Source organism: Squalius cephalus (genome assembly GCF_949319135.1).
Source record: "Squalius cephalus genome assembly, chromosome: 13".
In the NCBI taxonomy this organism is placed as follows: Eukaryota; Metazoa; Chordata; class Actinopteri; order Cypriniformes; family Leuciscidae; genus Squalius; species Squalius cephalus.
The window spans coordinates 24,121,321-24,144,608 of record NC_137134.1 but is presented as its reverse complement, the minus strand read 5'-3'; the positions used below and the strand labels follow the sequence as shown (position 1 = coordinate 24,144,608).

The following is a 23,288-nucleotide window of genomic DNA, read 5'->3' as shown; positions in this document are numbered from 1 at the left end:
TTTTAGCCTACATTGTAGTTGTACCGTATTTAAAATCTCATTTGCTAGTCTATTTTTGGAGTTATTTTTGACCTAAAAAAAAGGCTTGTTAAAAAAGGCACGTTCACATACGTAATTGAAGAGAAGCGAATTTCTTTCCTTAAACTGAAGAGTGACTGTAAATAGTTTATGCATAACTGCAATATGACCTTCTTAAGAAGAAAGAGATAGTGTTGTTGCTATCTGTGGAAGGCTTACACAGTGAGACGTTCCTATCATTCACAATCTCAAACATGAAAAACATGTGTCTCAGTAGGCTACCTGTGCATCACATTCATACACACCAAATGCTCACTAATGATCCCAAACACTTCTCATTACTAGAAATAAAACATGTCCTAAGATCACCTCCTCCGCCAGGGTTGGACATTTAACATGCGGAAAGAGGAGGAGCGACTGAGATCCACACTACACTCACTCACTGATTCTCGAGTCACAGTAGTAATGTTCCCCAGCGTGTAACAGGCGGATCTCACAGACTTCAGACTGATCCCATCACGAGAAATGTTACTACTGAAATCTTCCAAGACGTCTTAAAGTAACACGCGTCTTTAAAAGTCGAATGCATACTGTTCAAGTCCGCGCGACGAAAGGAAAGGTAAATTCATGCTACTTTTTAAATACTTGGTTACACGACACAATGATACAATATTCAAGCGTGTAGTAGGTTTAGCATATACATGGATTGTATTGGACCGCTCAGTAAATTTGTCTGTCGAAAACCTGTCACTTTAACATTAAATATTTAAATATACGTTGCGAAATAGGCTACTGTAAACATCTTGTCAATTTCCTCATGTAAAGTTTTTATTTTATTTTATTATTTACCGAAAAGAAAACTAAATAGAATATGTTTGTATTAAAGTTATTTAAACGGCAAAAAATATGCACGTGTTGCCATAGTTGACCAGTCACTGCAGTTATCGTTACTGTAAAACCATGGTACATTCATAAGGAATTTTCATATACTAATATTTTTTTCATTACAGTAGGCCTATTTCCAGTAAAAAAATGAATATGCTATTTTATGACTGGCATAGTAACAGAGTCATTGGTATCTTGGTTGATCTATCTTAGGTAAAATAACATATTGGTGTCTATTTAAAGGCTTTTTAAAGATTTGGTCGCTGGCCTTATTATGTGACAAAATACAAAAACACATGGAAATGTTATTTTATTTAACAGTGGTGTAGTAGTCATTTTAGTTCACTGTTGTACTATTGTTAGACATTTAAGTTTCATACTCCTATGCAATTTACTTTGTTTTATGCGTAACTGAAATTATGAAATGATAGAGAGCAGTAACTTTATCAGAGATCAAAGAGGAAGGCGATGATTCATTTCCCATAAATCATTAACCCTTGTACTGAACAATCTCAAGGTAAACGAAATGCTGTTTAACAAACGATTATGGGTTTACTGTCGTCCAAGTATATGGTTGGTTCCAAGAGTAATTGCCCTAACTATGATGCATTCACCGTCTAATTATATGTTAAGGATTTTTAAACACTGCTGAACAATAGGCCTTCTGAGTAATATCAAATGAATGTCCACAGATGAGTTGAGATGATAATGGGAATCTGAAAGGAAATGGTTTTAAAAAAAAAAATTTCTTTTCTTTTTTTTTTCATCCAGTTCAAAGATGTCTGTTAGTAATCACGAGAACCGAAAGTCAAGGTCAAGCTCTGGGTCCATGAACATCCATCTGTTCCACAAAACGTCACATCCAGACAGCCTGCTTACGCACCTCAATCTCCTCCGCAAGCGACATGTCTTCACGGATGTAGTCCTGCGTGCTGGACATCGAGCATTCCCATGCCACCGGGTGGTTCTGGCATCGTGTAGCCGCTATTTTGAGGCCATGTTTAGCGGTGGCCTTAAGGAGAGCCGAGACGCCGAGGTCAACTTCCACGACTCTTTGCACCCGGAGGTTCTGGAGCTCCTGCTTGACTATGCCTACTCCGCCCGTGTGATCATCAACGAGGAAAATGCAGAGTCTTTGCTGGAGGCTGGCGACATGCTCCAGTTCCACGACATCCGCGATGCCTCTGCAGAATTCCTGGAGAAGAACCTGCATCCGTCCAACTGTCTTGGGATGATGCTTCTGTCCGATGCTCATCAGTGCCAGAGGTTATATGAACTTTCTTGGCGGATGTGCCTGTCAAATTTCGCTAATCTCTACCACACTGAGGACTTCTTAAACCTGCCCAAAGATAAAGTTCAGGAGCTTGTTTTTAGCGAGGAGTTGGAGGTTGAGGATGAAAGCATTGTGTACGAGGCCGTTATTGATTGGGTTAGAGCAGACATTGGGAGAAGACATCTGGATCTTCCCGACCTTCTGCGCTGCGTTCGCCTCGCTCTACTTCCGGAGTCCTACCTGCTAAAGAATGTCGCATCCGAGGAGCTCGTCATGGGACACAAGGTGGGCCGTGAGATTGTAGAAGACGCTGTCCGTTGCAAAATGAAGATCCTGCAGAACGACGGAGTTGTCACGGGTTTCTGCGCCCAACCCCGGAAGGTCAGCCAAGCCCTCCTGCTTCTAGGAGGCCAAACGTTCATGTGCGACAAAGTATACATGATTGATCACAAGGCGAAAGAGATCAACCCCAAAACGGACATTCCTAGCCCTCGCAAAGAGTGTAGTGCTTGTGCAATCGGATGTAAAGTATATGTCACGGGTGGTCGAGGGTCTGAAAACGGGTCTTCAAAAGACGTTTGGGTCTATGACACCTTGCACGACGAATGGTCCAAAGCTGCACCGATGCTCGTCGCAAGATTTGGACATGGTTCAGCAGAACTTGACCACATCCTGTATGTAGTAGGTGGACACACATCCCTTGCAGGGTCGTTCCCTGCATCCCCGTCTGTGTCCCTGAAACAAGTGGAGCAGTACAACCCCCAATCCAACAAGTGGACACTGGTAGCTCCTCTTCGAGAGGGTGTGAGCAATGCTGCTGTCGTTGGGGCCAAAAACAAACTCTTTGCTTTCGGAGGGACTAGTGTCAACAGGGACAAGTATCCTAAGGTTCAGTGCTTCGACCCCTGTGAGAACAGGTGGACTGTCCCGGCCACTTGTCCTCAGCTTTGGCGTTACACAGCGGCAGCAGTTGTCGGGAACCATGTTGTGGTCATTGGTGGAGATACTGAGTTCTCGGCGAGCTCCGCGTACCGCTTCAATAGCGAGACGTTCCAGTGGACCAAGTTTGGTGACGTGACTTCAAGAAGAATCAGCTGTCATGCAGTGGCGTCGGGGAATCGCCTCTATGTGGTCGGGGGATACTTTGGAGCACAGAGGTGTAAAACCTTGGACTGCTATGACCCCTCAACGGACTCCTGGGATAGCATAACAAGCATACCGTATTCGCTTATCCCAACAGCATTTGTCAGCACCTGGAAGTACCTCCCATCTTGAAGAAAAATACAACTCTTATTTGGTGAGTATTGTCCAATGTCACTGTCCTGGACCAACTGACAACATTTGCTTGTATACATCTGCCCTCTCAGATGTATAAAGCAGTAATTTTGTTTGTCAATGAGAAATGTCTAACCGTAATTAGTGCTGTTGGATGTCAAATAAAGATGAAATGTTTCTTAATAGTTTTAAGGAATGTGGCAGCACAAATTACTGAGTAAAACACGTCTCTCTGGGGCGTACAAGCTTTCCCAAATGCTTCCAGCAAGAACAGGATCAGGTTCATTCTTGCAGTCCTGCCAATGGCGAGGCCTGTACCATTTTTTTGCACATTGCTCCACTGAAAAAGTGTATGGTCTTGCTTCCCTGGATTGTTTACAAATCTTCTGTCTTTTCTTTTACATAAATGTCAGGGCTTATTGTTCTCACAAGTGTACACAGTAGCCAGACAGATAACAAACTCAAATAATGGTTTCCCACAGATCATCGATGTTTAGAGAAGGCGTGTTTATTTGAGAGTGATACGTAATGTTTGGCAGGAAGATTCAAGGATGGAGACAGGAGCCTTTCAACTTGTCAGGTGACCCTGCTCTTTATTTGTTGTAAAACATTAAGAATTTTTGTAATGCTAAAAACTCACGCAAGTTCAACTTCTAAAACACATCGTCTTGTTTAGCACTCGCAGCTTGTTGAGCTCAGCGCTCACTTAATGGAGGGACGCCTAGAGGAACTGCTGTTTGCCCTTCCTCAATAATAAACAGATGGTTTGGGTGGAGACGGGCAGAAGAGAGCCTGCGAGGCCTCAGATCTGCACCGCTGCAGCTGACAAGTCTCTTTTATCCTTCTTTGAGTGCAAACGTTGCAGTTCCAGCTCTTTTGAATATCACTAATTCGCCACTGAGTTTTGCACAGAATAGCCTTGTCAGAAATGCTGGAGTGAGGCATGTGGAATAGGGTGCAGCTATATTTTGCACCATTTGGCAGCCAGCAGCTTAAAACTAAAAATACACGTTGCTTTTAGAAGTCGTCATCTTGTACCAGGGGCGAGGAAAACAAATAGAGAAGATGTTCTTTTCTTCGATGTTCATATTTGCCACAAACCAACATGCATTAGAGTACCTTGAAGATACGTCGCACTAAAGGTGTAGACTCTCAGATAATTTCTCACCAACCAGTCATGCAGATAAGTTTCTTTCCTATTGTCATTGCATATCAGCACAGTGAGTCACTGTTTGACTTTGAGTTGGTACAGAATACTTTGGAACGCAGTTCACCTAACATACTTAGTGCTTTTTCTAACCCAACCCAATCCTTACATGCATTGTTTATTAACTTGAACAACCCCATGAAATGATTTGACAAGCACAGATCTATTTCCTATGTCAACGTAAGGCTAAAAGGAATACCTGCCACAAAACTCGGCTTTGATTGTGGTTTAACTCGGGATATGTTTGAAATAGAATGCTAGTATACTTTTCTAATATAGCATGCCTGTGCACAGTATGCAGACATTCTATTTATACAATATATATATATGACCTACAACTGCGGGCTTACAGTGCTGAATACTATACTGCGCTTGATTACACTTCCTTTTCCAGTACTGGCAATGATCTGGATGAAATATCAGATATTTAATCTCTTTTTGAGTCTTGTCTTAGTACCAAAATAAGACCTTTACACACATTTGAATGCAAAATAACAATTTTTGTTACTATAAAGTAGGCCCTTTGTGATGAGGTTATTTGCATGCTACAGTTTAAAACGTTTATTGTTCCATAATGTCTACCGTTTCACTAAAATAAGTTGTATAGAGTGTATACCATGCGGTACTGTAAGATACAGATGAATGGTTACAGATGAATTATATTTCCAGTCTTCAGGCAACTTTAATGTTGCCTAGTTGGCAAGACTAGTAATTCGAACTGTAACATGAGCACCATGGAGGAAGTTATCAAGATCCTCTCATTCTTTGGTCTTGCAGAGCAGGCTGTAGTAACTGGCACTTATCCAATACACACCATATGAGTCTCTGTTTGTTGTATGACACACCTGATCTAGGTCAAGGGTCAGTTCCTGACTGTTTTATTATTCACGGAGGCGGGCCAGAGTGACCGTTACGGTCAATACTAATGTTTTATTAATGCTTGCTTTTTAAAACAACAACAGAAAGATCCTTTATTTTGGCAGCTGCGGCCAGCCTTATTTCACCGACACGCGCGCGGAGCCTCCGCGTCTCTCGAGCCCCGCGGCGCGGCTGGATCTGCATACAGTTAATGGACATTTTTCACTTCTTTGTCCGCGGAAGCAGGACCCGCGGAAAGAAATTGAATAACACAAAGGCCTCAAATTGGTTACCAGCCGTAAATAGATCAAACAGGTCATTCAGCCGCGAACTCGCTTTATGTAATTAATCAGAATTGCATAATATTCATACATGAGATGAGGTGAAAAGGCTGCGATTAGCATACAAACTGCCTTTGTCTTTCAAGCCGGGGGCGCAGAGACTAAAAAGAGCCGGTATTCTTGATCACTTATAGATCAATTAGAACTCATAAACACAATAAAATGGGAAGTAAAATGCCAGTAAGATTTAAGCTGCCGTCCTGTCACCAAATGTTTTAGCCTGTAAACTAATCCGCACGATCCGCTCTCAGCTAAACATTGCCAGAGTATTGAGAGGCGGTAAATAATGCAATGCAAAGCAAAGGGCGTTTCCTAATAAATAAGGTGCTGACTCGGGATTGATCCGAGCACAGATTAATTCACGCAGTTTACACAGCTGTCATTAATTCAGCCCTGCTGTGACCCTCATTATTACAGATACTGAAGCCATCGGGAAAGAGATGGAGCCAAACCTGGGGCCTGTACCATGAAGCCGGATTAGGTGGCTAGCCAGCTATGTTTCAGCTTAGTTTCCGCCAACCCTGGGTTTTAGGTACTATGAAAGTAGCTCGGCTTTAATCGGTGTTCGTTGCCATGGTATCTTACGCTGCACGGCTAACCTGCTCCGGGGCAGGTTATGTTCTGGATTCAAGATTTCAGACTGAAGTTCGACCAATCAGCTGTGAGCAAAGAAACATATAGGTGACGTAACTTATTCCAAGTGTCTGTTGCAATGGCTTCACCTTTTCTTCCAAATCCGGTGGACATTTCAGCGCAAATTGTTTGACGAGCACTTCGTAGAGAAAGAGTTTATAGCCTGACAAAATCCCCTTGCCTTAACTGATAGTTACTTGTATGGAAGATACAGATTTTCCGCGGAAGAAAATTTTTGCGTTGCGGTTTTTTTTTTTGTTTTTTTTTTTGCAAGTGGTAGTGCTACATTCTTGCACGGTGGGTGACGCACAGAAGCTAGGGGGAAACACGGTTTGTCAAACCATTCGCAAGGTGGTCCTCGCTCTGCAGGAGTGAAAAGTTTCATTAATAGTGTTCCCCGGACATTTATCGACCATGTCCATAAAAGAGGGCTTTTATAAAATTGCCAGTAAGATATATTGATAGGGTGACATCACATGAACACTTTTTTTAAGCAAATTTCACAAGTGTACTATACAATATAATACATGTTAAGAATTATTTTGAATCTTTTTTTTTTATTATTATTCTGTTAATCTTATGATAGGATTCCCAAGTCATTGCAACATGTATGCAGTCTATTGCTCCAATCTCCACTGCTCTAGGGGAACATGAGGCAGATTATGTTAATAGGAAGTCCTATCACAACCATAATGTTCAGGTAGAGATGATGTGAATATGTGAGATGATTATTTTCTGTGAGATGAATCTTTAAATTAATAGTAACATTAACAAATATAACAATGATTTAATAAACATTTCATCTGCAGACGACTTGTGGTCATGAACATATATGATCAAGTTTGGATGCCAAATGGCCTGGCTCCATGCAGTGCTTGTCTCAAATTTTCCGTTAGTCTGTGTTGTGTCAGCACTTTGAGGAAAGCAAGTTAAATTTGGTACAGTAAAAAACACTGTTAATTTGAACTGAGATAGAAAAACCTACACAATAACCCCCTATCATGACCCTCAGACAGGGCCACAGCACCGCTTCAATGTGGCCCTCAGTAAAACCAGAGTGAAGATAGAGATGACCTTTGGCATCCTAAATGCACGTTTCAATGGTGTTCGGCCCTTAAGAGTCACCAGAGCGGGCATCACAGATAGTGGCTGCATGTGCCATTCTGCACAATATAGCCACCAGTAGAAAGGAGCGAGAAACACCACAAAACCAGCTTCTCCCCGATGAAACTGACCCGATCACACTTTACCACCCAGCTGGTGCAGATGTAGATGCAATCACCATACAATATTACACTTAATAAAAGCACATTGAAACTGCAGACAGGTCTCAAACTGTTTTATTGGTTTTGTGGGATGGGAGGGAGAAAGAGAGCAAGAGAAAGTTGCATTAATAAATATTCATACTAAAGTGTTACTTGGTTAAATAAGTTATACTAATATATATATATATATATAACTATATACATACTGAGATCAGTTTTATCTAGCTGTTTGATTTTGTTTGGAGCCTCCTCAGCTCACAGTCAGCTCCTTTAGTGTGCAGTCTAGTTCAAGTCTCCTTTAGTGTGCAGTCTAGTTCGAGACTCCTTTAGTGTGCAGTCTAGTTCGAGACTCCTTTAGTGGACAGTCTAGTTCAAGACTCCTTTAGTGTGCAGTCTAGTTCGAGTCTCCTTTTGTACAGGGCCCTGACTGAGTCTGTTTCCTGAAACATAATTCCACCACAAACATGATCATTACAAGGTTTCTGGAGGCTCATCAAAATCACAAAAAGTTCCTTGACTTCCTACAAACACAGGACTGACTGTAATTTATGTCAAGGATTTTAAATCCTTACACATTTCTTCTGAAGCCCATTGAGGTAGAGGCCTCAGTTTCTGGGGCAGGTTGTGAAAAATCCTACAATAAAAGAGATGTGTAAGGGCCAGTCCCTTTTTTATGCCACACATTCAAATGTTTGCCACAATAAAAAGCCCAGTGCATTCACCTCAGCAACTGTCTGAGAACACACAGACACAGTGTCTTCATTTCCTCCACCCTAATAAATAAAAATAGGCCAATGTAAAGCATAACTGTTGAAAAGCAGGTTATGTTTGGTAATTCTGTCTGCTGCATACTGACCTCTGTGTGGGAGACTGTGTGTATGTGTGCTGGCTTCAACAGGGACACTGTATTTCCCTCTACTGCAGAACATACAGTCAGCCATATTTACAACTTAAAAAAGTAGTAATGTACTGCACACGTACCCAGTGTTACTTGCTTAGAGGAGCCAGCACCAAAGTCAGATTGTACAGCACCTGTAATCCCATCCATAATCGTCCGTCCCTTATTGCTACTCAGAGCCAACTCCTCCGCCAGTGTATTCTGGTTTTCTGAATTTAATTCTTTATTTCTGTTTTCTGCAAACAAGTGTTTGTGATAAAATGTTCACAAAAGTAATAAAAGGTTGTGGTAAATACTCACCACTTTGAATTATATTTTTATATTTTGTCTTTATCTGCTGCCAAGAACATTTGGAGTTGGGGTTGCATCTAAAAATCAATGAATATTAATTTTTCTTAGTACCGGTACATGCACATTTTTATATATTATAAAAATAGGCTATAGGCTATATTACACGTATAGGCTACACATACATACATAATTTTACATAAATATAGAACGTTTGTTTAACTTACACATTAACAATAAGCAATCTTTCTCCAACAGTCTTCTCTTGCTTTGGCCGCAGAGACCGTATTGTTTCGAGCTTGAAATACATATTTAAATTCATCGTAATTATGAATGATTATCTCTTACTCCTCCGCGGAAAAATCGCGACCCGCGATTGGTTGTTCAGTGTCGACGTCACTCTTTTATGTGCACGCGCGCGTGGAGTAATCATAGCTTGAGGATCAAAGCCTGAGTTGACAGAGAAAGTTGATGAGCTGCATCATGGTACCAATAAAGCCTGATTGCATCGGTTTGGTTTTGTCAACTCAAAACTTATCCTGTAACCCCGAGTTTGTTCAACTACCTTCATGGTACAGGCCCCTGCTACTTAATTTCAGTTCGAGAAATATTTATTTATTTAGCCTATTAGTATAGCCTATTGTTTAATTTGTATTAAGGGTTATCATATACATAGGCCTACATACATAAACGAACGTGGTTAATATTTATTATTCAAGTTTATTTATTTTCGTATTTATTAAGTTTTATTATATGAAAAACAATTATAAATAAAGTCAGAAATAAAGAAATGTATTTGTTTAATATGACTTAAATATTTTTATTTAAAATCCATATTATTCATGAATTTGGGATGTAGTTTCATTTTCTTCCAGTTTTACTATAATATTTAGACTATTAGACTACACTATATCTTTTATTTTATTTTAGTCTTACTAATTAAAATGAAAAAAATCCTGTTTCACCATTTATAAAAAATAAATACATTTGATTTGAGTGATAAATCATTTATTTAGCACACAAATAAATAGCACCAAGTACAATTTTTTTTATTTATTCTGTGAAAATGTTTTACAAATGAATAAAAAAAACGCTAATGCAATAAATAAATAATACTCTGAATACAAAGACTTTAAAAGCTGAAAGGTGTGTTTTAGCATGTAGTTGACATGCCTAATAAAACCTGGAAGTGAATTCCAGAGTTTGGAAGAATAAAGTAGATGTAATGAAGAAAAACAAGAAGGATTTCCAGTTTAAGGCTGTGTGATGAAAACAAGCCTATACAATAAACACAAGCTGATTGAATCCCAGGCATGCGTTCGGGTCTTTAGACTTGCTTTAATGGAATTTCCAAGGGCTTCAAACTGTGGTCAAAGGTCACTTGCTCTGCTGCTGGTTTGGGAAGGGTGAGACCACTGACGCTGATGGATAAGCGCTGCTCGAGCGTTAGTTACGCAACACTGAAGCGCTGTTCACTTCACCCAAGCGTTTGTGCAGCATCGCTTCTCATGTCTTAAATTAAAGTGTCTGCCATGTCCCAGAAATAACACAATGGAATGAAATACTGATGTTTAAATATAACTGGCTGTGAAGCTGCTGTACTTGTGAAAGGGTGATAGCTCTCAGGTAGTATTTTTAATGCTGCTGGAGTGTTGATCGTCTCAACAACGGAAAAACAGGCATCAGCAATATTGGGAGAAACGTCCATGCATGACTTGTCTTTTCACATCCAAACAGTATTTTAATTTACTGTTTTTTTCTGTCCACAACTGAACTGTGACCCTCATGTATCATGTCCAGAACAGTATTGATTTAGAAAAAGGGGTTCAAGCCTTTAATTACACCAACAGACACATGGTGACACGTGTTGTGGTGTCAAGAGACACAGTGGGGTGCAAAAGGATCAGCTGGCTAGTTTTAGCAGTTAGTTCACAGTATTATCTAGACTTTACATCGCATAATCTTATTAAACTCTAAATCAGCTTCAGTGGTGTCAATCGGAGACTCAGCGTTATTCCTTGAGAGAGCTGTAATCGGCCTAACTGGACATTGCGCACATACATTTACAACACTGTTTTTTTCAGCATCTTTGTGTATATATTTTTCATTTGCTAGCTTTCAATTATTTGTTTAAAAATATTTTTAAAAAAATAAATAATAAAATAAAACATTTTATATTATTAATAATACAATTTTATTTAAATATTAAATTCTTGTATTATATATCTGCATTTTATATGCCATGTTGCTCTATTGGTTAAGCCTCTGTCAAAACGGTTTACACGTTCCTAATGCAACCACAAAGACAAAATACACTCTTAAGTAAAATGATCAAAAAGTCATCTAGCTTGTTTTAGGTTGTGGAAAAAACCATGTTGTAAAAGTGGGAATTAGGCACAAGTGAACTTCATGATCTCATTACCTACATGTTTCAGGGGGATGAAACACATTTAACAGGGCAAGAACAATTTTATAGTACAAGTTTTAAAGCTCTTTTGAAATGAAAAGCGGCTTAACATACCGAACGTGATCTCATTAGTAGGTGTTTGTATATACATGCATTGATATTATATACATACCATGAAGCAAATTTTGTCATGCACTCAGTTTTTTAAACTAATGTGAAGGATTGTAGGTGAACGAACCATGTAAAGTTCAACATGTGTAACTCATTCCCTGTTTTTCCATCCTCAGATCTTTCAGCGTTCTCTGGAATGCAGCCGAGTTCCCCCCCTACGAGGCTTGGGAATGCCGGGGGAGGGGGAGGCGCTTTTCCTCCTTCACATTCACATGGACCTTTCACTGGAAACCAAGCCTTAGGTCAGTCGGCATGGTAACCATGGCAACCGGCACCCATCCCAGGTCACCGCAGTTCTGATGGCGAGACGCAACCCAAAAGAGATGCGGACAGCATTGTGAACACATGTGTAGCCTACATATACTACTCTTACTAGACTTCACTATTTAAACCAGGCTATTTTTAGCCTGAGGTGCCACGCTTCAATGTCTCGCTCACTCACACGGATCCTCTGCGTTCATTATTTAAGTAATTATTAACTCTTGCCTCTGGTTACTCACCTTCATGCATGAAACGGGGCTCATTGTGTTCTTGGTAAAATTCGGGTGACCTTTGAAAGAGGAAATGAACCCAAAACGGTTGAATAATTAGTTAGGCTGTGCTGCCTTTTTTTTATATCAAATGTTTTTGAATATATTACACACATTCGAAACATTTTTCTGATCAGCACTGTATTCTTGTTATAATAGAACTAGACTAATAGCCAGGCTGAGCTAATAGACAAGTTTTCACCCCAAAATAATAATAAAAAATATATATATCTGCATACAGAAAATGAAGCCTATTTTTTGGATGTTTGCATTGCAGTATTATTTTTAGGGCAATTAAAACACATTTCCCCTCCAAATTCTCATTACCGTAATGCAAAAAAGTGGTTACTATAATGGAAAAGAACAGGAATACATTATTTAAATGATAGAAATTATAAAATATACATGTATGATTTAAAAAATAAATACTTAAGTCTGGACAAATTGCGGTAATGACGAAAAATGTTCTTAATAGTAATGATACTATGCAAAAAAACAAAACTCTTAATGGTCCTAAAATAGGCTTTATTTTCTTTATTCAAAATAGTAGTTTTCACTCAACTTTGGAATGTGTAGTTTACAATGTGAATAACAGGTGGTTAAACTACTAAAGCAGGGGATTTTTTCCTTAATGGTTTTGTGCCAATGGTTCAATTTTTTCAACTCTTTTCAAAGTGAACAAAAACCTAACAAACGTCTTAAATGTTGCTGTACATGTAGCCTTGATTGTTCTTTTGTGAAGTATATTGTATTTTTTTAAAGTAGATTTTGCACATTGTATTAAGACGCTGTCCTTCTCACTGTTGAACGGTCATCTACACTCAATAAGGGTGTTTTTCTTAAACGTAAAACGTAAGAATGTGTTGCCTGAGGCCAAAGAAAGCAGCACAGATAGAGACATGTTACCAGCTAAATATTGCGTTTGCGAACTGTTTTGCATTGAAAGATGTTGTGTTGTGAAATGTCTTAATTTGTGTACAATTTTTTTTATATCACTGATACTTCTTGTTTGTTTTGGACATTCAATGCCAAATATAGTTTCTAACATCTGTCAGTGTGTGTTTAAGACTTTTTAAAATAAAATATCTGTGAAAATGCTAAGCAAGCGTTCTTATTGTAGCACCAGGATTGGATTTTTTGGATTAGCATGACTATGATCCGCTGAATGACAAGGAATGTCTCACACCTTTCATAATCATAACTCGCTAGATACATTGGAATTTTGAAATTGTCAGTCACACCCAGTTGATTTCAACCACAGCGATTTCCAGTGTAAAGTTCAATTTCTGTGCACAACCTTTACGACTTCACATTGCTATTTTCGCTCAGAGATGGTCGTCTTCAGACACGACTCTTGAAAGGGTGTGTGGGTGCATGTCATGGCACCAGCCTCATTCCACTCATTCCTGGGCAGGTGTGATTAGTGGAAATGCCAACGAATGGCACGAGACTCCAGACTGCGTTCCTTTGCCAAGACTAGGGGAAGAGATCTGGCTGTTGAAAGAGAGACAAATAAATGAAGCCAATCTGCTGTTTATCTTAATAGGGAAAATGTATTACGAAAATTTAACATTTCTCTCAAACAAACTGTTGAGAAACTAACCAGATGTCCTTATGAGTTATCCAGAAGCAAAATCCAGAAGTCACTTCAGAGCGTTGTAGGACCACTAATCAAACATCAACGCCTTGTTCTCAAGGCAGATAACTAAAGTGCCCCTATTATGCTTTTCACATATTACCTTTCATGTAGTGTGTAATATAGCTGTTTGTGAATGTTTTAAGTTGTCAGTAATTCCAGTCTTCCTGCACAAACCAATGCAAGCACCAATGGCATTGGCTGCCCGTGAACAACGTCTACTTTGACCCTCAAACACTGTAGTTGTAGCTGGAGGAGTTTGGTTCATGTTGTCGACATGTCGAGAACAAACTGTTTTCTGTGCCATGAAAGCAAATTTTCATTGCATCTCTTCAAAAGAATGATGACCCAAGCACGAATTGATACGGTAAAACCAACGTCATCGTTACTGTTCATATCACTGTGTATCAAGTGCTGAGGAAGACGTGGAGCTGAAATCCAGATATGGTAATGGGTGCTACGCTTCCAGAAAAGACTGGACGATCAGAGAAGAGTAGACCAATCACAACAGACTGGGCCATCTGACCAATCAGAGAAGAGTAGACCAATCACAACAGACTGGGCCATCTGACCAATCAGAGCAGAGTAGACCAATCACAACAGACTGGGCCATCTGACCAATCAGAGCAGAGTAGACCAATCACAACAGACTGGACCATCTGACCAATCAGAGCAGAGTAGACCAATCATAACAGACTGGGCCATCTGACCAATCAGAGCAGAGTAGACCAATCACAACAGACTGATCCGTCTGACCAATCAGAGTAGCTCTCAAAAGAAGGGGTTTAGGGAGACCGAATATTTTATCAAGCCGTTTCAGACACTGTGAGAAAAGAATGATGCTGCAACGTATATTATGAGAAAATGTAATAATTTTTTTGACCTTGGATGCATGTAAACCAATTGCAGGAGAACTTAATATAGCATAACAGGGTGACGTTAAGACATCAACATTAATGAAATCAAATATTCCTCTATTACATCTTAACCAATTCAGTCATTTCCAAATCAAATCCATGGCTGAGCTCCAGGAGACTGATTGAAAAAGACATTGATACCCAAAGTAAGAGCTGGCCTGATGCCCGCCAGACACTCTTGAATAAGTTATGCATGTGGAGGTCAAAAGCCACGGGTCCGTGCACTAATAGAGCCGATCAGAGATGCCAGATGGGAGAAACCCCTAAAAGCAGCTGGGAGCGCTCCCATGGGGAAGAAAACTGAGTTTTCCAGACAGATGTCTTCGAAAATATTTTTTTGCAACCACTGAGGCCTTTGCAATAAATAGGATGACAGTTTAATCTAGCAAAGTTCCTTTGAAGTTTGAAGGTTATTGCGGCCTTAGGTAATTTACTTTAAGATCTACTAATATTGGCACACCTGGTAGAAATGAACAAAATGGGCTTTGAAAAAAATTCTTTCCTGTGTATCCTCCTAGTTTTAGTTGACAAAGAGTTTATAGGTTATAGTTGTGGCACTCATTTGGAAACAAACGTTTTATTATACTTTACTTTACTTTATTATACTTTACAATTATTTTACTTGAAATTGATCTTGCATTGCTGACGGAGTAGCTGTGGTGAATGACTGGAAAAACGGCGGCAAAAACAAACTTAATTCATCACCAGCAACGTATTCCATCTGAGCATGTTGACCCACTAAGTGCTTCAGGTGTGAGCGCAGATGGTGAACGGCATCTGAATGAATGCGGCGAGAAACACAAAAAAAGGCACGGATACGAGACATCTTCCTTTCAAAGGGATCTTGGCAGGGTGTGTGTGCGCCAGTCTGTTTTTGCAAGACTGCTCAAAAGCACCATTGTCATGCAAAATGCAAAACCAACAAACTCAAAAAGATTCTGCCGCCGACGCAATTAATGCAGCGCGCATAAATAGACGGTTGAATCTTGGCAGAAGACAAAAGGACTATCCAACAGGGTCTGGAAAGGAAGAACCGCCACAGCGTGGACTGAAAGGGGCGGTTGGCGTAGGCGGTTTCAGTGAGGGTAGTTGGTTAATGCTTGTCGTGACCCTGAGCAGAAAGAGCGCAATAGGGTGGAACGGACACTGGGACGGAGGCAGGGGTCGGGTGCCCCCCTTCACCTAAATACTGGCGTGTGTCTGCCAGGCGGATGCGTGCAGCTGGGGGCCGCCAGGAACACAAAGATCCCGCATTAGTGGAAAAACAGCTTCCAATGGTTGCCCCCCATGGGGATTTTACCTCCAGGGTCCCGGCCAGAAGCGTCCCTTTTCCAACCGTCCACCTCCAGTAATCGCAGCTAAATCAATGCACTAACGAAAATGTTATTTTGCCCTGCAGGAACCTCCTGCAAAGCACATCTTGTTTATTATGCTCAGAAAAAAATTAGGATCCTCAGGCACTGTTCAAGCTGAGGTTTATTTCCCAACCAACACAGCAACTCCCATTTCTTAAGAAATGTAGGAAATGTGCTGTTGTGGACACTGCCAGACAAGTCACAGCAACATGTACGTGAAAAGTGGCCACAAAAAGACGTGATTCGGGCCGTTTTTTACCACAAGCAGCTCGAAGTGCTGATGTGTAGGTGCGTCTGTGGCGTCTGGTCGCAGGTAATTTCCTTCAGTCGAGTCTAGATGTGATCTGTCAGGAACGTTAATGGTTCTAGTGGTTCCTCAAAGTCCTGTGGTTTAACTGGAGGGAGCCACCACACTATGGCATAAACAGCATTTACTCAGACCTCAAGGTGTGTTAAGCAACATTGAGAAGCTTAGTGAGATGATATATGAAATGATAGCCTTGACAAAAATGTGTTGCATAACTTCAATGAAATATTGGTCAATACAAACCTTGATTTTAGCTTGACAAAGCCTCAGACAGACAGACAGATATACAGATATTTAGATAGATAAGAACAGTCTTCATTGCAAAGTAAAACACTTCATCTTATCTGTATCTCTGTGACCATAAACATTGTAAGTAACCCAGAATTTTTCTTAAATGTGTTCTTGCCAAAGTTAATGTATGATGAGAACCAGGGACAGAAAGCATAACTGACACGCTTTAACACGCGTCGCAGGTTCTTCTGGAGCACATAAATCTTCCCTCAGTAAAACGCACATCACTCGGCATTCAACACAAAGAGCTGGGCGCCTCCACCCGCCTGGCCAGAACATCTCTTTGTCTAGACGCCATAAAAGAAGCCGCTTATTTGGGAAAACAATTGTGCACAGAAATCTGAGTCTCTAAAATTGAGACGAGAGACTTCTGAGAGCGTACCGACAGAAACGGGCAGTGGAGAGGAACAGCGTTTAGGGGAAGGTGGGGGGGACAGTAATCACTGTTTACACAATGGAGTAATTACGCCGAACAGTCGGGGGGCGGCTGGGGGGGGCGGCGGCCTGGACAGAAGCTTCGCTGACAGATCTAGCGGCGCTCTGATTAACACTGAATGTTATTATGCGATGCCGAGCTTTGATGCTCTGGTCCATGGCCTCAGGTCGAGGCGTAGTTGCACATTCAAAACATTTCTCGACTCGCAGTAGGTGAACAAAGAAAATTGTTCCTCTAAGCTCAGCGAAGAAGAATGTTGATGTTTGCAATAGTTTGCACAGATTTAATTGTCTTCCAATGTGGGAAGTGGATTCTTTACCCCGAATGGTGACAAAGATAGCGGCTAGACATGCCACAGAACTTATTCACAAGCATTCCACGGACGCTTCACGTGTTTGGATGCTTGAAATAGTTCCTCATCACCATAATGCCCCTTGTTTGTTTGGGATGAGTGGGATTCAGGGAAATTTCCTGGAGTAAAGAAAAAAACGATAAGGAATGAGAGTGAAGCGGATCTCTAGGACGGGACAGAGCCGTAATTGGACCTTTGTGTTATTCAGACAGGGTGGGGCAGATGGTCTCTTCTCCAGCCTGCCCATCCCGATATGGGCCCGGTTGATAATTACGGGCCACTTGAACTGAAAAGGCACTCGAAAAGTGACATCAGGATGAATAATACAACAAAAGGAAGTGAGGCGTCTGTCTGCGCCCGTCTCTAGGGTGTTGGGGTGTCAGTCTCTGTATATCACAAGGTTAATGAAGCAGCTGCGGGCAAGGACGTACCTTGGCTTTTTGTGTGTGGCACCATATGATGTATACATATAACCTCATGTGGATTGTGTTTCTGTTAAAAGCCAAATCATTTTATATATGTCAAGTTTGTTGAAATTGAAGCAAAATTCTTTGATCAGCCAAATATGTTATGATGATTTTGAAATCCAAGTCAATAAAGAGAATAAAAGGTCAGAATTATCCAGTTTGATCAGTTCTTCATAATGTCACAATCCAATTCGGACTACCTATTGCCAACAATTTCCAATCTACGCTCTAGGCTACTGTGTCTATCAATAAAACAAGCCCAAAAAAGGAAGCATAACGTCAACAAGCTCCTTTCATTTTTTATCACTTTATTTTCAATGATGAAAAAATACTGTATGATTGAACATCACTGATTGTTACATTTATATTTTAATACGCCTTGCACGAACTGGGCCTCATTTGATAATTTATTTGTAAATTATTTGTGAAACTATTCTTAAATAAATCATTGCATTATGGTGCCAATTTACCTAAGAATGGTTTTACCAAAAATGAAAGGCCCATTTGCACCAAGGACGATAACTATAAAGATAACGATAAAGATATAGTTGTAAAAATCTTAAAAATATTAAAGAACAGCTGAGTTCACGCCACAACTATACCGATAACGGCACAGAGAAACTATTTCGTTGGAATCACTTTCAGAACAAATTTATCCAGCCGATGAACGATAAAAACATTGACAGCCAATCAGAATCCATCCCGCTTTAAAGAGCTTGAGCATTTAAAGTGACAGACAAGCACGCAATTAGAATAAACAGAATGATATCGTCCGCTGGTGTGGACGCAAATATAGTTATCTTCAACGTTCTTGGTGTGAACGGGCCTTTACACAAAAATTGGAGCTCATATGGGCGATGCAGGTTTGAATCTAGTTAGTCATACACTCAACATGTATATCAACAACATGTCATGTTCTATTTATTCTAAGCACGTGGTGCAGTTTTATTGTCAGCCGCTTTAAATGCTCGAGCTCTTTAAAGCAGAATTCATTCTGATTGGCTGTCAATGTTTTAATCGTTCATTAACTGGAAAAAAAGTTGTGAAAGGTGTGAACGGGCCTTAATAGTTTATGTAAGAATGTTTTTACAAAAGATAACGTCTTTCGTAATAGCATCAATTTTCCACAATAGCAATTTACGCAACAACTGGTTTACCAATAATTTGCAAACTTTTGCACACAAATATAACAGAACTTTTATACTTCATTAACAAGACCCAATGCAAAGCACTTACATTTTTAATAGCCTTTAATTTGCAAATGAGAATATTAGACACAATGTTGAATCACATACTTTTCAATAAATTGCTGGAAATAATATTCCGCTCCTTTATCCTTTTAATCAAATCAAACAATTGACAGATTTATAAGTTATCAAACTAAGCAACAGTAAATGCCCTTCATGAAACCAAACAGGTTGGACGAAAAATAAACAGCTAACGCTAACAGGCCATTGACATTTATAGATCATTCAGCTTGGCAAGAATCTTACTCTCTTTTTTCAACAGCTATTTGGCACAGGAGCATTTATCACAGATCGCCATCCAACACACACACACACACACACACACACACACACACATATATATATATATATATATATATATATATATATAAAACTTTTGGCCTGTAACTAAATACACAAAGATTTTACTATGGCAGCAGATTCTTTGCAGGCCACTTTATTGGATTACACCTCTACAAACTTATGAATAAACACAGTGTGTGTTGTGGCATACTATCAGTTCGCAGTAACCTTATCTTCCTGGCCATATTTCTCTTTTCATGATGATAAACAAAGAACAATAACTTCATTCATCACCCTTTGTACATTTATATCTGTCACTTTACAACAGGTGGTCTTTAAACACTACACAAGTATTACCAAAAAAGCAATAAAGTCATAGTCATTAAAATAGTTTCCATGGACACAGAGAAAAATACACAAAATGCATTTATTTTTATGAGGCCAGCACAGGAAGTTATATGGCCTGCATGGGACATGATCACTGGTCTAGACTTTGCAGAGCTGTTATGCAACTGAGAGAGAGATAGAGAGAGATAAAGAGAGAGAGTGTGTGAGAAAGAGAGAGATAAAGAGAGAGAGTGTGTGTGTGAGAGAGAGAGAGAGAGAGAGAGAGAGAGAGAGAGAGAGAGAGAGAGAGAGAGAGAGAGAGAGAGAGAGAGAGAGAGAGAGAGAGAGAGAGAGAGAGACACACTATCATGCTGGTAAAAGTGTTAGCCTAGCAGCTTGTCTACCAAATTAGCAGTTCTAGCATCAACACTTAGTGTTAGAGTAAAAATTTGCATTCCTGGGGGTAAAAATCGCATTCTGGGGTTCATACACTACACAGTTGAGAACATAGTGCACAAGTATATAGGGTATAAGTGCATAGTGTGTCATTTGGGACGCAACTGACTCTGATTGAACAAGTCATTTTTTGTCAGAAAAAAGAAAGAAAATGTTCATGATACTTACTGGTAGTTCATATGACATGTCAATAACGATGCAAATATATGAAGAGTTATAATAATAATAATGGTATTCTAAGAAAGAATTTACATACTCGGTCCATAACCAACACAACATGTGGTATAAAACAAGTAAAAATATTCTTACATAAGGGCACAAATACAGTGATATAATCAAACTGGAACAAATTTATACTAAACAATATATATTAGCATATTAGGCTACATTACATATTATTAAATACTCCCTAGTAATTTGTCTTGAGCACTACCAAGTATACTATTTAGTGCTTCAAGCGAATTTCTGTCTACTTTTACAGCCGAGAGGAGTCGACAAATCAACAGCAAGAGGTTTGTTTTCGTTTGCGGACAGAGGTCTTACTCTTTGCACAAAATAACTACAATTAAAAAACGAGTGACGTGCCTATAAACACTCGTGAACCAGACAGGGTTTGTCTCGCAGCATAGCATCTAAAAAAAATAATAATACAAAAATATGAGCAAAGCACAAGACACAGACGGACAGAAAACCATTACAAAAGCAAGAGACCGAGACATCATCTGGTAAAGAACTACTCAGGAACTGGACACGCGGCTGTAAGATCCGGATTGGATAAAAGGAAAACCACAACACCTGAAAATAGCTTTGTTCCGCCACAGCTCTACAATTAGCATGTCCTGAGAGACACGGCCACCAGGTCCTGTTAAGTTGGGCTCCGGCTCTTTTCCTGAGAACCGGGCCAGAATCAACAGACCGCGGCCAGTGGGGTCACGCGCTCACATGAGCGTGGAGTGACGGAAATAAAACCAGATTGTCCGTACACAGCACGGAAGATACTACATAACATAAGCACTGTTATACTTACGTTTGAGTTTCCTGCGCGGTCAAGTTCAATTGTAAATTGGCCAGTCAAAACCATGGGCAAGACACGTGCAGCCTGTGTTCAAAACGGAATAGTTGTGTACTACACAGTAGGCTATAGCCTACTAACTGTGTAGCCTACTACTGTCTATATAGGCTATATATGCACTGTTTTTAGTTTTTCTATCTTCGTGTATAAGTCACATTTTGTTATTACAATTAAAATAAATGTAAATACCAGTAAATAAAACGAAATGTCTACAAACATTTAACACTATAAACATGTATTTTTGTTCGCGTCATTATAGATTTATCGGTATTCAGAACAGGACAGGAATGAAAACTATTATTATTATACTAACTAATTAGAGGCATTCATCATAAAAACATTGATCATAAACGCCAAGCCTAAATTAATCAATTTAAAGCGGCGCTAAAAAAAAAACTTCTCTCACTTCTCATTCGGCACAAATCCAGATATGTGCGCTTTGTTCATGTTTTGACATTGTAAGACGCTTTATAAGTCGCAGCAAATTTTAGATGATAATTTTATTCTGGGAAAATAAGGTAAAACTGGACTTTATGCATTTATAAACATTTCTAAGAACAGTATGCCACATTGTTGGTATGTTTAATCAATTGAGTGGCGCTGAAGTTATTAATTTCACACGTAAAACAAAAAAGATGTTAGACATTGCATATGTTTTTTTTTTTTTTTTAGCGTTCATTGATGCACAGAAAGTGAAAGGTCAAGTTGGGCACATTGCATTATGGGATACAGTATTCTACAAACTCATTCCAGATCTTTATATATATATATATATATAGAGAGAGAGAGAGAGAGAGAGAGAGAGAGAGAGAGAGAGAGAGAGAGACACAAAGACAGTGAGGTTTTAATTTTTTTTCCACATATTTTATTACTAAAATGTCTCTAAAGGCAGCAGTTTAAAGTGTTCACAAGTATTTCTATTTTTCTTCGGTAGAGTGAGTAAAATGGCGTGTAAGAAAAAAAATTCACACTGGCCTTGCGTGCTAAATCCTTAAGACAAGAAACATCAGAAACATTAACACTTGAGGTCCCCTTTAAAGTTAGCTGGAATTGAAAAGTGGCTAGTGTAACTGGAAACAGAAAAATCATACATTTTTTCGACATATCTGAAATAATCTGACGATACCACAAAGGAACAACACCGTACAATAATGTCGTACAATCACAGACACAGAGAAGCTACAGTCACAATGCATGCCGGCCGGATCAAGTGACAATTTAGAGCGACATGATGGATTTTTTTTTTAAGGTCACATTTGTAGAAATACAAGAAATCAAAGAGAACAAATCATTGGGAAGTAAAGTGCGCTGCAGCTAAAGAGGTGAGGCGAACAGTATCATTCACTTCATTAAAACATCATCAACATCACATGATTAATTTATGCTTCATTGACAGTCAGAACCAATCTGCTACAGTGTGAATATCCTTCACTTGCACCACTGAAAAGCATTGGACCTAGAAACTAACATGTAGGATTAACATCAAATCGAACAGCCGTTTTATAAACGATAACATCAAAAATAAGCTGAAATGTGATCCAAAAGCAATGCATTATGGGTAGTTTTTAAACTAAAATAAAAGCACTAAGGCTGAATGACAGACTTCATTTTTTTTTTAAGAAAAAAGTGCTACAAAATGAAATAAAATTACACCCAGATTGAGCGCTATAACCATCTGTAATTCCAGTGGTCACATGACATCCTTGCATAATATCTACATCTCATCTATGTTAGAAGGAAACTATGTACAACATATACATACAAATCATATGGTCGCAGGAAACGACCGTCAGAGATCGTTCAGTGACTTGATACTCACAGCTCATGAAACGGAGTGGTTTAAGTCCTAGTCTTTGGTGGCATTACTCTGAAATCCAAAGTAAGTATTACATCACACGTTTCTGTGGTCAACTTGAGAACAGAAGAAACACTTGACAGCTTTAGGGACTTAAATTAGACGTGGAATGAAATGAATGTGGGTCATAAGAGAGGAGGAAACGCGAAAAGTAAATCTGTTTACAGGAAACGATGTTAAAAATATATCTTCTTGAATGTGGAAATAACTAGGATGGGTAAGAAAACCAAGTTGTTAAA

The 23,288-nt window shown here is 39.4% G+C and overlaps 1 protein-coding gene and 1 long non-coding RNA gene across 2 annotated transcripts; one reads left to right on the top strand and one right to left on the bottom strand.

Moving 5' to 3' along the window:
• The first annotated feature begins 424 nt into the window (after nucleotides 1-424).
• On the top strand, nucleotides 425-12,734 carry enc3 (ectodermal-neural cortex 3). Its single transcript, XM_079891587.1, has 3 exons — nucleotides 425-637; nucleotides 1,675-3,473; nucleotides 11,636-12,734. Exon 2 carries the CDS (start codon nucleotides 1,682-1,684, stop codon nucleotides 3,449-3,451), a length of 1,770 nt encoding a protein of 589 aa, XP_079747713.1. The 5' UTR covers nucleotides 425-637; nucleotides 1,675-1,681; the 3' UTR covers nucleotides 3,452-3,473; nucleotides 11,636-12,734.
• Nucleotides 12,735-12,843: 109 nt separating this feature from the next.
• LOC307170472 lies at nucleotides 12,844-21,250 on the bottom strand. The gene is made up of 2 exons (XR_013823398.1): nucleotides 21,150-21,250; nucleotides 12,844-13,543 (listed from the first exon to the last, which is right to left on the bottom strand). It is a non-coding gene; the product is annotated as an uncharacterized lncRNA (long non-coding RNA).
• Nucleotides 21,251-23,288: the final 2,038 nt, after the last annotated feature.

What these genes read in the sequence shown, in the direction of transcription:
- enc3 (XM_079891587.1), top strand. Translation starts at nt 1,682, where the DNA reads ATGTCTGTTAGTAATCACGAGAACCGAAAGTCAAGGTCAAGCTCTGGG.